Source organism: Brachyhypopomus gauderio, chromosome 2 (genome assembly GCF_052324685.1).
Source record: "Brachyhypopomus gauderio isolate BG-103 chromosome 2, BGAUD_0.2, whole genome shotgun sequence".
In the NCBI taxonomy this organism is placed as follows: domain Eukaryota; kingdom Metazoa; phylum Chordata; class Actinopteri; order Gymnotiformes; family Hypopomidae; genus Brachyhypopomus; species Brachyhypopomus gauderio.
Window position 1 is genome coordinate 34,015,101 of NC_135212.1, and position 15,919 is coordinate 34,031,019.

Genomic DNA, 15,919 nt, shown 5'->3' on the forward strand with positions numbered 1-15,919 from the left:
TTGTGCAAGTTCACAGTTTGCATTTCAACAGAAGAGCAAGAAAATTTACAAACAGCATGACACACGCACAAATACAAACACACACACACACACACACTAGCGTGCATGGTAGTCAGACTCAAAAAAGTTTCCCACGTCTTATAGATAGTCAATACGGAAGTGAAAAACCACATCTAGACTGGCATTCGTCCACTGCACCTACATCACAGACACACTACACACTGACACACATACACACACACACACATGCATATACACACACAGAGACACATAGACATACACACACGAGCGCTCATACACACACACCACATACACACACACACACACACCCTGTGCATTGCTCACGTACGTATAAACGTAAATATATGTAAATGCATGCACTCAGGCGCGTATTCACACAAGCATAAACACACACAGCCCACACAACCCACACACAAAAATAAGTGTACAGACTTTCTGAACTCTTTAAGGCACTTTGAATTGGAAACAAACCCATGCGTGGTCATTATTAACGTTGTCCTGGGTTACACAGAGCAGTTCTGTTCTCATGCTTTTACCTCCTGTCAGTCTCTCTCACCTGTTAAATCATGTGAGAAACAGAGACCCAGCAGGCCTTCCTGTTCTCAGACAGCAACATTCATCTCTCTCTCTCTCGCTCTCTCTCTCTCTCCATCCTGAGCCACAGTGGAGGGTTCACCAGCAGGTCGGCCGAATCTCCAACTCATATCGAAAGCTTTGTGGAGGGCAGAAGACTAAGCAGATCTGTATGGCGGCTGTAACTGCCTGACATGCTCATACAGGAGGCATGATGTTCCAGTGTTCCACTGGTCATTGTCAAAAGGAGTCCCACACACATACACACACACACACACACACACACACACATCAAAATCAAGTGTATACACACAGATGTCAGTCAACTGCTGACACCTGCACACAATCGTCAAAGTCACCTGCACATGCACAAACGTCGGTTAACTGCACACGTGCAGAAACATCAAATTCCACAGTAGACACACACCCAAACATCTCCTCTGCATCATACTAAGAACAAGAGTAATCTAAAAGCTCATCAGGCAGTTGCATGTAGATCTGGAACCCTCAATCGCACACACACACACACACACACACACACACACACACACACACACACACACACACACACACACACACACACACAAACACACACATTTCTCTTGCGTGTCCTGAATTGCTGTCTCCACCAACGCAGGCTGCCAAAGGTGATGGTGTCTCCATCCAGGGCTAGTGTGATTTCAGAGTGATGTCAGAGGCAAGCGCATGCATGTGTTCCACTCTCTCCCACACTGACTCGCAGGGTAATTGGGGGCAGCAGTAAATAGTTCTAAAATGGCTTCAGAGTTGGGGGGGGGGGGTCCCTGGCACACACACATATACACTCAGACATAAAATCACAATCTGAAGATTGTCCACAAGTATATTACAAGCGTAAATACACTGACAGTCAGTCATAGCTGTCTACGCATGCGCAAACTATACAGAAGAAAAGACACATTGGGTAGATAGGAAGAGATTATAAGCAATGGTTCCTACACTGGACTCTCCTGTGTCTGTGAAGCAAGCCTACATTTCTGTGGCTGCAGCTACTTCAGGAAGCCACTGTCTCTGGGGACGGGACGCCTGCTCTCGTCACAAAGGCCCAGACCGTTTGACGCTTGTAACATGTTGTGAAGTCGTGGAGATGATCTCACCTGTCCAGCGAGAGCTGCTGCGCTGCTCTGACCTCTTGGAGCTGCGCCAGGGCCGCTCTCTGGCGCTCCGCGGCCGCTCTCTGGCGCTCCAGGGCCCCGCGCCCCGCCGCCACCTCCTCCTCCACCTCCCGCAGACGCTTCTGCAGACGCTGGAACTCATGCAGGATGAAGTAGCTCACGCCACAGTAACTGCAGGCCGTCTCCGCCCGCTCCATCTGAACGCACACATGCACACACACATGCACACACACACACACACACACACACAGTCACACAAAAGTGAGAGAACTTTTAATCTACCTACTCACTCCACACACTCTTGTACATGTTTTTATACACAGGAGCTGCTTCATTAGGACACACTGGTGCTGTTTTCACATTGTCCATTACTGCCGAGCACTCTGCAGGAACACCACTGATCCTAATTGGATATTATTTGGGTCATCAGTGTTAGTGTGTGTGTGTGTGTGTGTGTGTGTGTGTGTGTGTGTGTGTGTGTATAGCAGTGAAATGATCAGAAACTGACCAATGATTAAGGGCTAAAGAGAACGCTGGCCTCTAACCTTGTGCAGCTCTCCTTCCCTGACAACAGTTTCTGTTGATTAGTAACTGCGATACTGACCTCTTGCACCAGTGATGTGGAATATGCAAATGAGCACACAGCCTTCTGAGCACTAAACCTTGTGTTTCCAGTAAGCCTTCTATGTTTCCAGTGACTAACAAATCTAAATAAAAGAAATAACTTTGACAAAAAACCTAATCAAACCACAACAAAACAGAACTAGGAATACAACTAGGTATACAACTAGCAATACAACTAGGTATATTTCTATAAAAGCATGCAAAAATACAATCATACATTGAAACACTGTCCTAGATAGCACGGAATTTAAATAAACAAAGTCATATCTAGAAATACATTTTTTTCATTTTCTTACATCACATTTCCTTGTGTTATGACTCAGGGCAGGGGCCCGATACCAAGCAGACCAAAAGCCCCTTAAGGCTCAGTAGAAGGGGAGCTGGTTACAGTAAGGCCCCCACGCCTGTTATCATCTGCTTATTCCCACTCACCTGTGAGAGGAAGTCACCAAGGCCAGAAGTAGCTCTGTGCGAGTGTCATTTTCGCTTTGTGACACGAGTTTCGGTTTTATGCGAGGTCGCTGTATTTGCAGAGGCAGAATGTCACAGGCCCAGCCGGTACCATCATTCAACAAAATGAAGCGACTAGACATAGTTGGCTTGGATTTCAGCAGGAGGCGACTCTCACAGACTAAACAAAGACGATGGGGCAAGTGATAATAAATGACTGATTAAACAACTTTCCTGCTGAACGGTCTTCTTTCACTGTGCCCTTCATTACATTTTTTATCCTGAGTGCTGGATAAATGTGGAAGGCAGGGAAACAGAACATTCATCGTGCAATTCAACTGGCCAATGACTTGTCCAATCACCAGGGGCGTGGCAGCAAATTCTGGGCCCTGTACACTCTCAATGTCAGTGGGCCCCTATAAATGCCAGAAAAGAGGCACATGAGCAAACTAAATTTTAGTTTAAGACAATGCTACCAAACTGAACGCCATTTAGTAACACTTAACTACAGTTGAAATAGTAGCTTAGCCTCACCAGGCTAGCCTGCAATGCTGAGCTAATAGTCTACATCACACCCCACCACCACCTCCCATTTTAAGGAAAATCAAGTATTTGCAGTGGACTAACGTAACTGTTAATCCACATATTAATATTACTAATGGCACATGAGTGAGACTATGTCTAAATGACCTTAACTGATTCATGCTGCTCCATAACCACTGAGGTGCGCTGCTCACAGGACGTCCTATCACTGCTCAAACAATGCTTGCATAATGTGGCATTCATAAATTAATGAGTTTCATGGAAGGCTCTATTTTCCAGGGTCAGAGTTGTTAGGTGCACACTGCAGACGGCTGCGTCCACACAGTGCCCTGACTACTGGGCGAGCCTGACCCTGCCTCAATAATAGTCTGTCTGTTCCCTCTCGTTATTCGCCTCAGCAGACAGACGATCGCACGCACATACACACACACACACACACACACACACACACACACACACACACAAACACACATACACATGCACTCTGGCATGCACACACACACACACACACACACACACACACATACACAGAGCTGCACACAAATCCAATGAGCATGTCTGCCATCAGTAAGGCTTGTGCTCCTGTGACAGAAACAGAACCCGCAGGGGCCCTTACACATAGGACTGACACACACATACACACACACACACACACGTACACACACACACACACACACACACACACAGACAAGTACACACACATATGCACACACTCAAAATGCTCCTCACACACAGGCACTTGTACAGACAGCCTCTATCACCAAGCAATGTATTTCCCCTCAAGCTCTCTCTGTCTTACAGACTACAAAACACACACACTTAACAAAATATAGAAGAACAAGCCACCACATCAGCAGAGCTCTTTTACATATTTCCACACATTATCTCCCACATTTATTATAATTTTTTTGTTAAAGATGTGCCTTCAGCATAGCTGGTGCTGAGCAGAGCAGGAGGTGTTCAGAGCAAAGGCCACAGTGGACTTAAACGGAGTCTTTATGTCACAGCGTAGGCAACGGTCTCGTTCATTGTGTCACTGAGTCCTTTATTGGCAAAGTGCCTGAACGAGCCCCACCCCCCTCCCACATCCTCCACCCTCTGACCTCCACCCCTCAAGCCGCACACTCCACCCCCATCGATTTAATTCCACAGCAAAACTGGGTCACTGTCAGATACACGCAACTCCCCACACCTCCAAACTCCGACACACGCAGTACCCAAGCCCCGCCCTTTACTCCACCCCTGTCAACAACGCTTTTAAAGCTAGTCACTCAGACTAAGGAGAGATGCTACTATTTAGTGAGATCTGTATCGGCCTGCAAGATGAACCTGAAATTCCCTTTGGAAAACCGAATTGGCCAATGTGATTACAGTCTTGTACAAAGAAAAAGGCTTAAAAAAACTGTGTGTGTGTGCGCGCACATGTGTGTGTGCATTTCATTGCTCTTGCCCTGAGCCAGTAAACCACACCACAGACAGCACTGATCATGCTTTTAAGGAGAGGTTAAGCAGTTCATCTTTTCTTTTCCTGGTTTTTCTGAGTTGTGTTTCTGAATGCATGCATGCTTGTGGTTGTGTGTGTGTCTGTGTGTGTGTGTGGTTGTGCATGCGCACAGGCGTATACGTGAGAAAGTCTGTGTTTCGTGACTGCAGCTTCGCAGACGTTCCCCGGTATAGACCGCCCCTGGACCCATGTGTTCAGTTTGGCATGAGGTTTCTCTCCTCAGCCCCCTGCAGTGTCGTCATGTGACCTGAACGCAAGTCAGACAGGCGCAGGGAGGGGCCTCTGGCCAATGGGGTCGACGAGAAGATAAACTATCACAGCAGACTGCCTCTGCAACACAGGGGCTGGGGGGGTTGGATTTGATGCCTGGCTGAGACTCACTCTGAATCATGGTGTAGTGGGGTAATCACTCTGTATAATGGAGTAGTGGAGTAATCACTCTGTATAATGGGCTAGTGGGGTAATCACTCTGTTATCACAAGTATCAGTCAGCTCAAGCTCAAGGCCAAATGCAGCAGTCCTAAGCAACCTGGCAGGATGGAGATGATCGTGACAGACGCCGTGCTGTCCTCTCCAAAGAAACACACACGTCCGCAGCCTGAGCAGCACGCAGAGAGCCGGCAGAGCACAGGCAAGGGCTCGCAACCGAGGGCCAGACAGGAGGAAGGAGACGTGGGCTCAGGGGAGGGTGGCTGTCTGTATACTGAGGTGGGTGTGAGCGTCTGTCCCAGGGTGCACTGGGAACACCGAGCACCGCTGGCTTTGAAAGCCATGAATTATTTACGGACAAGAAGAGCGTACGGAGAGTAGAAGAGTGTACTGCCATGTGCTCATCAAAAATGAATAGAAGAAAAGGAGTGGGGTGTGTATAACAACTGGTATGCCCGGACTCAAAGGCAGAAACACAAGGATGCTGATCAGAGTTTACAGTGAGAGACAGGCTTTGAAGGGCAAGGCCTTTATCAAGCTACTCTGCAACTGAGCATGATGTTGTTTTAATCATCTCTAGCTGCCAGGACTGGGTCAGTGAACAACACTTGAACGTGTAAAAGAACAATGACACGATGTGACAGGCTGTAGGAGAAGCATCATAGGGCTGAAGCTCTGTGGAGCCACGTGAAGCTCTGAGGAATTACGATCATCCCGTGAACTCATTCCCACCAATGAATCATTCTTGAAGTTTGCTTATAAATGTATCAGTGAATATAAAATCCCAGGAAACCTAAATCTGAATTTTCTTTATAATTAGGTGAACCTAGCTCTTCCAGACACACAATACAAAGTGTGTCCTGCTAATACAACTGCCTAGTGGAACAGAAAATGACAGATTTGTTTCAGCAGACAATCTTCCACTGCAGAGTAAAGTGGGCGCTCCTTATAACGGGTAAAGGTTATGCAGGTTTTTTTCTCAACAGTCAGAAAGCTGATGCCACTCCCACACACTCTACCATAAAATCCCATTATTCCATCTGCCTCCAAGGAAGACACTTTACTGGAGCCTCAACTTCAACATCCAATTCTCCTTCCTTGAACCATTATATTCAGCTCTGCTTGAATAGCATAGCAAGTTGTGAGTCTGTTACAGTGGACTGACAATCAGTCACGCTCATTTGAATATTATAACCACACCCAGATTAGTCTCTCAGCCAAGTCTGATGAGCCAGTCTGATGTCATATTTTTTTCTTTTTTATTGAACATTTGGTGAATGTTTAATATAACCTAGTTTATTATCATACAAACATTTTAGCACTTCATAAAATGTTCTCCATAATAATGAAATGCAGAATTTTATCTTGTCAGTTTAATTGCCAAAACTAAATTGGCCAAACTAGCTTAACTGACTAAACTACTACTGAATGAATTCAACAGAAACTAAGCTTTTGGAGTTCAAAATGTTTTCACTGAAATACATTTCATAACAAGCTTGCAGAATGATCAATAAAACATTTTGCACTACACCTAAAACTATACAAGATTCTTAAATATGCAGTTCTTTCATTAACATGCAGTTCTTTCAATACCAATGGAAACCACCTCCATATCAATACCTGTGTGTCCACTCACCTCATACACACATGCACAAACACACACAGACATTCAGTGTATGTATAAACACTATATGTACAGACATAGATTTGCCCTGCCCAGACATGGCCTCTTATATTCAAATGCATGAATGTAGATGAAATGTGATTATCTCTCAGTGAGTGAGGTAATGAGGTGGCATGGAACACACAGCTATTATCCTTTCAGACAAAATGGTGATGAAACAAAACTCTCATCACTATCACCCAAAACAATTCATACAGGACAAGATTACATCAACTACTAGCCTTATGTTACCCACAAAATGAAATAGTACTGTAAAAACCCGCTTTCATACTCTCCACCCAATAACGTTTTGAGAAAGATTATTTAAATTCCTCTTGATTTATGCTATTTTCATCTGGGCGGTGAGCAAGCACTGTCGTTTTTGGCAATCACGTTTACAATGAGGTGACCCCTGTTGCTGTATCGTATTTTTTGACACCCATATTTTTGACCCCAGCACCCCCCACCCCCAACCCCACCTCCAGATCTCTATACACCAAATACTGGAGAGGGTATCATTTCCTCAGAGTCTGCCATCCTGGCCTGGGCCTGATAGTATTCTGTTATTCAAAGGCAGAGAGCTGCCCTGCTGAGCCACACCTAGAACACTCTTGACGTCAACGTAGTGCTGCTGCTATTTTTGCAGGGGTTACTGAACTATTATTTCCCTTTCACTTCTGTCCTCTTTATACAGCTGAGCAGCACTCCACAGGCATCTGGAATCAGCGAGCACATCCAGTATTTTTGAGCTGATTGCTGCCCGAGTGGGTGGAAAGAGAAAAGGATGAAAAGAGAAAAAAGGGAGTGGGTGGAGAGAGAGAGAGAGAGAGAGAGAGAGAGAGAGAGAGAGAGAGAGAGAGAGAGAGAGAGAGAGAGAGAGAGAGAGAGAGGAACAGACATGGCTGGCACGATTACAATATTAGCTCTGCTGAGACCCAGCAAATAAGACCCAGTGCACTGACGCAGAAAGACTGACCGTAAGGTGAACTGCCCAGGCATGGCGGCGGAAACTGCTATTCAGCACAGCCGCTGGGTTCCGACCCTCCCAACCCATCAGTGACATCGGCACAAACCACCAGTCTGCCAGACGTCTTCCACGTCCTTCAGTGGGTCTTTATGGCCCTTTAAACAAGCTCCAAAAGCAAGGACCACTGCTGTTAAACTAGACACTTCAGCTGTTTTTACCTGCTGGATTTCCATAGGCAGAGGGTAGGATGGTGTGGGTAATTTTAATTCTTGATCCACTGAGTTTCTCAATTGTTCTTCTTCTAAGGGGTAGGATGCAAATAATGTCAGAATGGCATGGAGACACATATTGCATTAATGTGGTGTAACAGTGTTCGTACATACATGTCTTTTCCATATTTATGACGTGACCTTAAGACATGCATATGGAGACAAATTCTTGGTATGAGTCAGGCATTTGGTGCATGATCAAAATAATTGTAAGCCAAACAATAGTTGTTCATAAGCAGCGGGCAGCTGAACAGCGCGTGCTACCGTTTCGCGCGTGAGCGTGTCGCACAGCACGTGCATCAATCAATCAATCAATCATGCACGTGCATCTGGATGAACGGACTGAAAGGGCGTGAAAGGGTCAACATCTCGCGACCATTAAAGAATGAGTATTAGCTAAATCAAAGGCTGACAATGTGTTATTCATTTTAAACAATTATAAGACTACTAAATTGATACGGTCAATAAAAAATTGGGCATTAACCTAAGCGTTATACAAATACCTGTAACAAATTCTGCTTATAAATATCTCCACCGGATGATCAGCTATGGATAAGGCAAAGCCTACATTTCTTACAAGATAATCGTTCAGCTATTTAGCTAATTTAACGCACTAACTTAGCTAAGTTAGATGCATATACCAATTGCTACCATTAGTTAAGCAAAACAATTTGGGTAACCTTAAAACTTTCTTGGTGTTTGCATCTAGATTTTCTATATATGTCTAAAGTTATCAAAAAATTATCGATAAACTTTGACATACCCATATTGCCGGTTAGAAACAAAATCAAAACACTGTTCAATCCTTATGAACGATGCATGCACATTAAAATCGCTGTTCAGATATTCCCAACTCTCACATCCGAGTTGACAGTCACCATGGACACAGGCGCGCTCTGGACAACGCGCACGCGCAATACATCGGTTCTACGGCGCTGTTTATCACAAGATTCAAGATAGACTCAGATGAAACGGAATGTAGCAAAGAGGCCTGCTTCATTTATTTGCTAGTATTGACATTATATAAGTGGCACTTTAGTCTGACACGGGTTAGTGCGTTATTTTAAGCCACCAATCTGGAGTGCTCGTGTTTTCCGTCGGTCGTGTCCTTCCCCGTCAATGAAACGCGCGGACTGGGTGGTGATTCACACCACCTCGCCTACTCCGTTAGTGGCCAGCACGCATTCGTGACGGTTTTACCCATATTTGCAGAAAAGGCAAGACCGAAACGTGCGCGATAAAAAAATAATGAGAATAAAAGTAAGTGTGGGTTGTCAAACAAAAATATTCCTCGCAACCCAGAATGATCCTTCCGTGACTGGAGCGCACGCACAGCATCCCCGTCCTTGGACGCAGCAGTGGGCTGTCCAGGCGCTGTGGGAACCATCAGGACACAGCCGTGATCTTCAAGACTGCCAGTGGATGATTGAAATGTGGGCAGTCTGACCGAGGATAGAATTTAACGTATGATCATTAAACTTTTAACAGCACTAGTCTGCTCAAATGATTTCAAAAGCATTATCAAACTGTATTACACTGTATTGTGTTGTGTTTTATATACATCGAAGTGCAATAAATCAGTTGTCTGTTTCTCCCGTTTTATGTTACAAGCTAAATCATCGCTGCGGATAGACTATGACTTTTTAAACTTTATTACACCTACGCGTTGTGTATTCGGATCACTAGGCTGATCGTAACCAACATCTCAAGCTACTTTAACGGTGAAAGTTGAGGCGCTCTGTTTGACGGCAGTGTGCTCGACCCTGCGTTTATGAGTCTGTCCCAGACACGCGATGCTGTGTGTGGAAGTGAGTAATGCAGACTAAATATAATGGCAGTTAGATAACGGGATGTGTGCACTCGAGAGAGGGAAAAAAACGATGCAGCGAGGGAGGGGATGGACACAGACCAAAAACGAGCGTGTGATCCCTTGCACGCACAATGACAGGGTGAAGTGGAAAGTGAATACAGCGATGTTAGGCGCGCGCTGCGCACTCTTAAAACGCCCCAGCAGACGGACACGTTCCCTATGAAAAGAGAAAAACATCACCCCCATAGCACCAGCCCCCGGTATTAATAATAGTAATGAATTAAATTCATGATCAACACGTGTCGTACTTGTATCTGTCCCTAATAAACGTTAATTTAACACTGGCGGTTTAATAGGGTGCACTAGATCACAGACGATCTAGGTTACAAAATATCGACACGTGAATTTAGTTGCGATTCGTCAAAAAATGACGTAGCTAAACAGCATGTGGTTAACAAATCGTGTCCAGTAAATCGACATCTCTCTCTCTCTCTCTCGCCCCCTCCTTCCCTTCCTCGCAGTCCTAGATTTGTGTCCCCGAGAATCTAACACCAAACGGTCTTCTCGCGCTGTCTGCACGCGGAACCTCCAGCGCAAGTTATGTGTAATCAATCACCTCGCGCGTGATCCTTTTATTCTCTCTGCGAGCTATGATAGCGTGATTGCCATATCCTTACGAGCTACCTTATCTCATCCGTTAAAGGAGGGGAAAACGATTCAACAGAGCACGAAAAACATCTTCAAACAGCAAAGGAATAAGGCGTAAAAGACGAGATGTCACTTAACATATTATTGGAAGTTAATGCGAATTAATGAGGTGCAAAATGACATCAGCGAAAGAGTCAAACATCTGAACCCCAAATCTAAAACAACTGATCAGGAAACATTTAAAGAGATCCACCACATCCGGGCCCAGTGTAAAATCAGTATAGGATTTAAAACTAGTAAGTACAGTCTATTTATACTAGTCTGCTACACTAATATGCAGTTATAAAGATGAGCTTGCTTCCCCTTACCGCACCATCTCTCTCTCTCTCTCTCTCTCTCTCTCTCTCTCTCTCTCTCTGTGTATGTGTGATGGGTGGGAGGAAGAGGCCCTATTTGCATGAGAAACGCAGATGCAATTCTTCCTCTCTCACGGCACAGTGTTGTGTTCCATGTTTGAACTGAGGATGTCGTGACAACCCTGCTAGATCGGTTCGAATAGCAGCGGTGTAACTGCAGTCAAGACAGACACGCATCAGCCGTAAGACGTGAGAGCCAACCTCCTGGCTGATATATATATATATATCAGAGAGAGAGAGAGAGAGAGAGAGAGAGAGAGATATGTATATTTCCGTCGAATAAGGCACACATAAAAAATTTTAAACATAGAATTACATTTGAAAAATGTCAATGTCAATGTCAATGCCACAGTATACACCACATGGCCAAATGTAAACGTAACTAGTCCGTTTCAGTCGAGTATGGACGATAACACTGCTCTTTTAATAAAGATTAAATAATATTTTTATAATAGACTAATATATTTTAGCAATGGGCAACCTCCATGTTCGGTTTAACAGAATCCCGATTTATTCGGAAAACTCGAAGAGCAAACTACGTTCAAAAGCGTTGTGGTTGGCGCGTTAGCAAAGTCACGTACACTGAATATATACAACAGACTCGCGACTTCCTCGCTCACGTCCTTGACCAAGATTCGGTTGCTGGCGTCGGATTGAAACAGGCCCATATTTGAAGTAGTTTACTTAAATCCGATTCATGCAGTAAAATGTAATCAGCTGACTACTGCCACATGGCCTCGGCCAGCCTTCTACGTCACCTCAAGAAATGAGTGATGATTTGAATCCCAAAAAACAGGCAAATGCGTCCATGTGATCGTGCGCAAATGTAGAATAGCGACGTGCACAAACGACACCACCTTGTCTATCAACACTTCGTGTTGGTTTGCATACACGGACCATATTAGTAACCCGTATCTGTCTTGTACTTCCATGCACTGGATTCTTTATTAGGAAGGCTACACATATCTTATACTGCATTAGGTAGATGCCCAGTTGCACACTATTGCCCAATGAACCATAGGGCCACTGTTAAAACACAGTGACACTGGCCCAGTAGTGGTGGAGGCAGCACTGATTTAAGGGTATCAGGCAGTACTAGCTGTGGGTTTTATATTTGTTAGTGTCACTGCTGGGTTGATCTCCCAACCAGAAACCTGTAAGCCATACAGTCAGAAACAAGACCACTGATGCAGAGCTGGGTAATTGCTTACTTAAACTGCATGAATACACAAATCTAATGAGTGGCGATTAAATAATTTGTACATTGTTATTTTTTTGTGAGTTTTCTTTACTGCACTACTGGTTAGCCAAGATAGCAGTTTAGACCATTACATCTTAAATCCTTTCCCCTGTAGAGGCAAACTGCGGGTCACACTCACACTCATACACTCAGTCAGCCCCTCACAAAAGGATGAGCTGAAGACATAAGGCCACACACACACACACACACAAAGCTGAAAAGACAAGGCTGCCAACACATTCACACACCCATACACCCAGGGACTTGCTGAACAAACGTGCTGAACTAGAGTCCACAGGAGCACAGAGAGGACCAGGCTGCGGTAAATAAAGCATCACGTATCCCTGTCCCATCAGTCCCACTTTAGTGTGAAGTGATAAACACCAGTCTGGATTTCAGCCAGCTACTTAGCAGAAGAGAAACACTATGTACAGCTTGGCACCACACTTTGATCCAGAGTATCGCGAGATTAAACCTGACCTTGTTGGGATAGAGGAAGGTGCCTCAACCCAGTGGACTCCGCAGGACATGGCAAAGACTGCGAGGAGAATTTGGATTTTTTTGTAGCCTAAAAGAAAGTTTTAGAGCAGAGAAGGGACAACACACAAAGTCCATATCAGTCCTTGAGAAGAAGGAGGACACTTCTGCTTAGAAACACTCACTCCCTTAGACACCTGTGAGAATATAAATATGAACCTTTGTATTCAGGTCAAGTGATGTTTGTAGCCGAGGGTCTGATCACAGCGTTTGCACGCAGGGCTCTGCACCAATGAGAAGTTCTTCAGTTAACCACCAGCTAGTGTAAACTCAAGCACATATTCTTGTGTAACTTCCCATATTATCTAGACCAATCTTGGTAAGCCACAAGGCGCCTGTTCAGGAGGAGGAGCCCCCAAAACGCTGCATAAAAGAAGAACTTCCCACTGAAGATTGTTATGAACTTGCGCAATACATGAGAAGGGCCTCCTGTTTCTTCAGCCCTGATATTCATACACTCTAGCTGGGTCAGGTGTGTTTGGGTCAGGAGGATCGGGAGAGACCTGGTCTGCCTGGCAGACGTCAAATACGTCTGAAGGTGAAGCAGGTCTCCTCATTCCCCCATCTTTAACTGAAACCGTCTCACGGATCCAACACAAAAAAGATGAATCTATTTTCAAAATAACGCTCTGTCTGCACTCTTTCTGTCGCCGTTCATTAACTTTGTCTTTTTTCATCTTCACGTGGCATCCCCCCCTGCACCCCCACCCCCCTGCACCGCACCCCGTGAGTCTGTGTTTTAGAGTTGTGTCCAAACTGATCCCTATCTGTGCCGCTGAGCTTGGCTGTATCTCCAGACCACCCTGGAGCAGCTGCAGAGGGAGAGGAATGCTCTCCACCACTGAAAGAAAAGGGGAGGACCCTTCCATGTAAAGGCCCAGGTTGGGGGGGCACTCTTGATCACAATAGGGCCTTCTCAGATTGGAGTGAAGTGGTTGCACTCTCTACACACACATGAGGAGGTTGGTAGTGTCAGCGGGAGGAAGGTAATCGGATGCTGGGACGGCAAAGAGGAGTTAAACAGATGGTAAAACGGAAGATTCTGTGTACGTGATTGTGTGTGTGTGTGTGTTGGGGTATTGATTGTAATCTCATATCAGGTGGACAGACTGTGTGTGTGGGTGGGGGTTGTGCTTAGACACACAGGTATATAGATATGGTAATTCTCTGCAGTTGAGTGAGTTGCCGTATGCATGTGTACTCAGAATGACTCATGTGTCACATTAACACTTGATTACCAACAGGTGGCTGCATTTGGAATAAGAGGTGGGAAAGAAACTAAAACTGTGGGACTAACTTGATTTATATAAAAGGAACTTTATTGGACTACCTATTCATAAAAAATGGTCAACGTCTCTTTAGACGTATGCAGTTACATGTTCTCTCTCTCTCTCTCTCTGTCTTGTTAAGTTATTGTGAAATGTGGTTTATTTTGGACCCTATGTTTTATTAAGTTATTGTGAAGTGTGGTTTATTTGGGGCTCTAGGTTTTATTAGTCCCTTTTTTTATATAAGTTTTGCTTCTCCACTTGAGTGGCACATAAATCTGACTCAGCCTGAAAGTCAAAGGTCATACTAATAAACAACATTGATCCACATGTTCATTTTCTTACGGCTCTTGTGGCTGCAGAGTCTCTGTTTATGGTGGGTTATTCTGTTTGCAGGTCAAGAGTTGTCTGAGGTCTCCAGTTGTCAGCCACTGTGTCAGGGTCCAAAACTGTTGGCATAGCCAGGCTGGTTCTGGGCCTGGTCATGAGCGAGTGTTGCAGTTGCTAAGATACAAAGAACCTACCGTGCCAGTAAGTGAAAGTGCTTAACTGGTAGTGCCAACTTTCATGTCATTACAGTTTTTAAGATGCCCTCATTGACATGTCCTTGCCCATTACCTTAGGGGAAACCCTGTCTCCACCTTAAGAGCTCTTCCATTATTTTATTAGCTGGAGTGGAAATTGCAGCACTGAGGAACTGCATTAGTATAAATGTAGACAAACACATTACCCAGCAAGTACTACAATCACACGCTAATACACGATAAACGGAAGCAGAATGTATTTAACAGAGAAACATTTAAAAAATACACCACTGCTACATAATGGGTTGGATGGGTTTCATCAGGAAATTGAAACTGTGGGAAAAACCCCACTCCTGTACCACCCCTCCCCCTGACATAGTGGCCACTCAAGTGACCAAGAGTTGAGGCCTTGAACACTGGAGTGAGATAGGGGAGTTTATGGTGAGCAGGTCGGTGGTGTGTTTCTGACACCAGAAGAGATGACTTTTCCCCGTTTCATGTCTGCTCTGATCTCCGATGAAGACAGACCAAGCATAACAAGCAGTCAGGCGGAGGAACCCAGTCAAGGAGGCAGAGAAGGTCACTTCTGGTCTCCTTCTGCAGTATATCTCCCAAGCGTCTCCTCAGGGCTGAAGACTTGACGAATGTTTTGGAAACATGATTAGGTGGTTGGCAGTTGAGAGACCAAGACGAGGTCGGCCGTTCACTTGTTGGGAGGCCTGGTTCGGCTTTGCGTGTGACTGCACGCTGGATCAGTCATCTGGTTCATCTCAAGCACATTGCGTGAAACAGCCTCTAAGGACCATGACTGGGTACCCTACCTGCTACTCACCACCTCAAGTGCCCTACAGACGAGGTACTTTTGTGTCCCTCAGCGAGAAGCTGCAGAACTGAGCTGGTGTGGTTATGAGCGCATATGTTTCCCTGACTATGTTTTCCCTGACATGTGTGATGTATGTTTGGGGGGGGGGGGGGGGTCAGATAGGGAGGGGTGTGTTAAGATCTCCGCCCCATGGTAACCAGGCGACAGGAGGGAGCCGGTGTGTTCCCATCATTAGAAGCAGATGGATCCACCGCACCCGGTTGGCATCAGCCCCGCCTCCTCACGCACAGAAATGCGCTCCGGATGCTTATGATTGGCTGCTCCAAAACAAGCAACATACCTCAGAAATGACTAAAACATAAGACTCCCAGCCAACATCTGTTTTGCCAAAATATAGTCAAGTTTGCCTCGAGCACTTGTGCTGAAAACTGTAGTAATAATAAGATACTGGAGGAG

General features: G+C 45.2%; 1 protein-coding gene across 4 annotated transcripts in view; it reads right to left on the minus strand.

The window, feature by feature from the left end:
- lekr1 (Leucine-, glutamate- and lysine-rich protein 1) overlaps positions 1-9,551 on the minus strand; it is a 71,708-nt gene extending 62,157 nt beyond the window's left edge. Inside the window, exons 1-3 of one of the 4 annotated variants that reach the window (XM_076994718.1) lie at positions 8,961-9,551; positions 8,147-8,229; positions 1,731-1,945 (exon numbers count right to left, since the gene is read on the minus strand). In XM_076994718.1, coding sequence (XP_076850833.1) covers positions 1,731-1,945; positions 8,147-8,229; positions 8,961-8,964 — 302 coding nt within the window. In that variant the 5' untranslated portion in view covers positions 8,965-9,551. Of the gene's footprint in view, positions 1-1,730; positions 1,946-2,804; positions 4,383-8,146; positions 8,230-8,960 lie in introns of those variants that run through there. The other 3 variants (XM_076994719.1, XM_076994721.1, XM_076994720.1) reach the window with 3 other exon arrangements.
- Between the last annotated feature and the right edge of the window lie 6,368 nt (positions 9,552-15,919).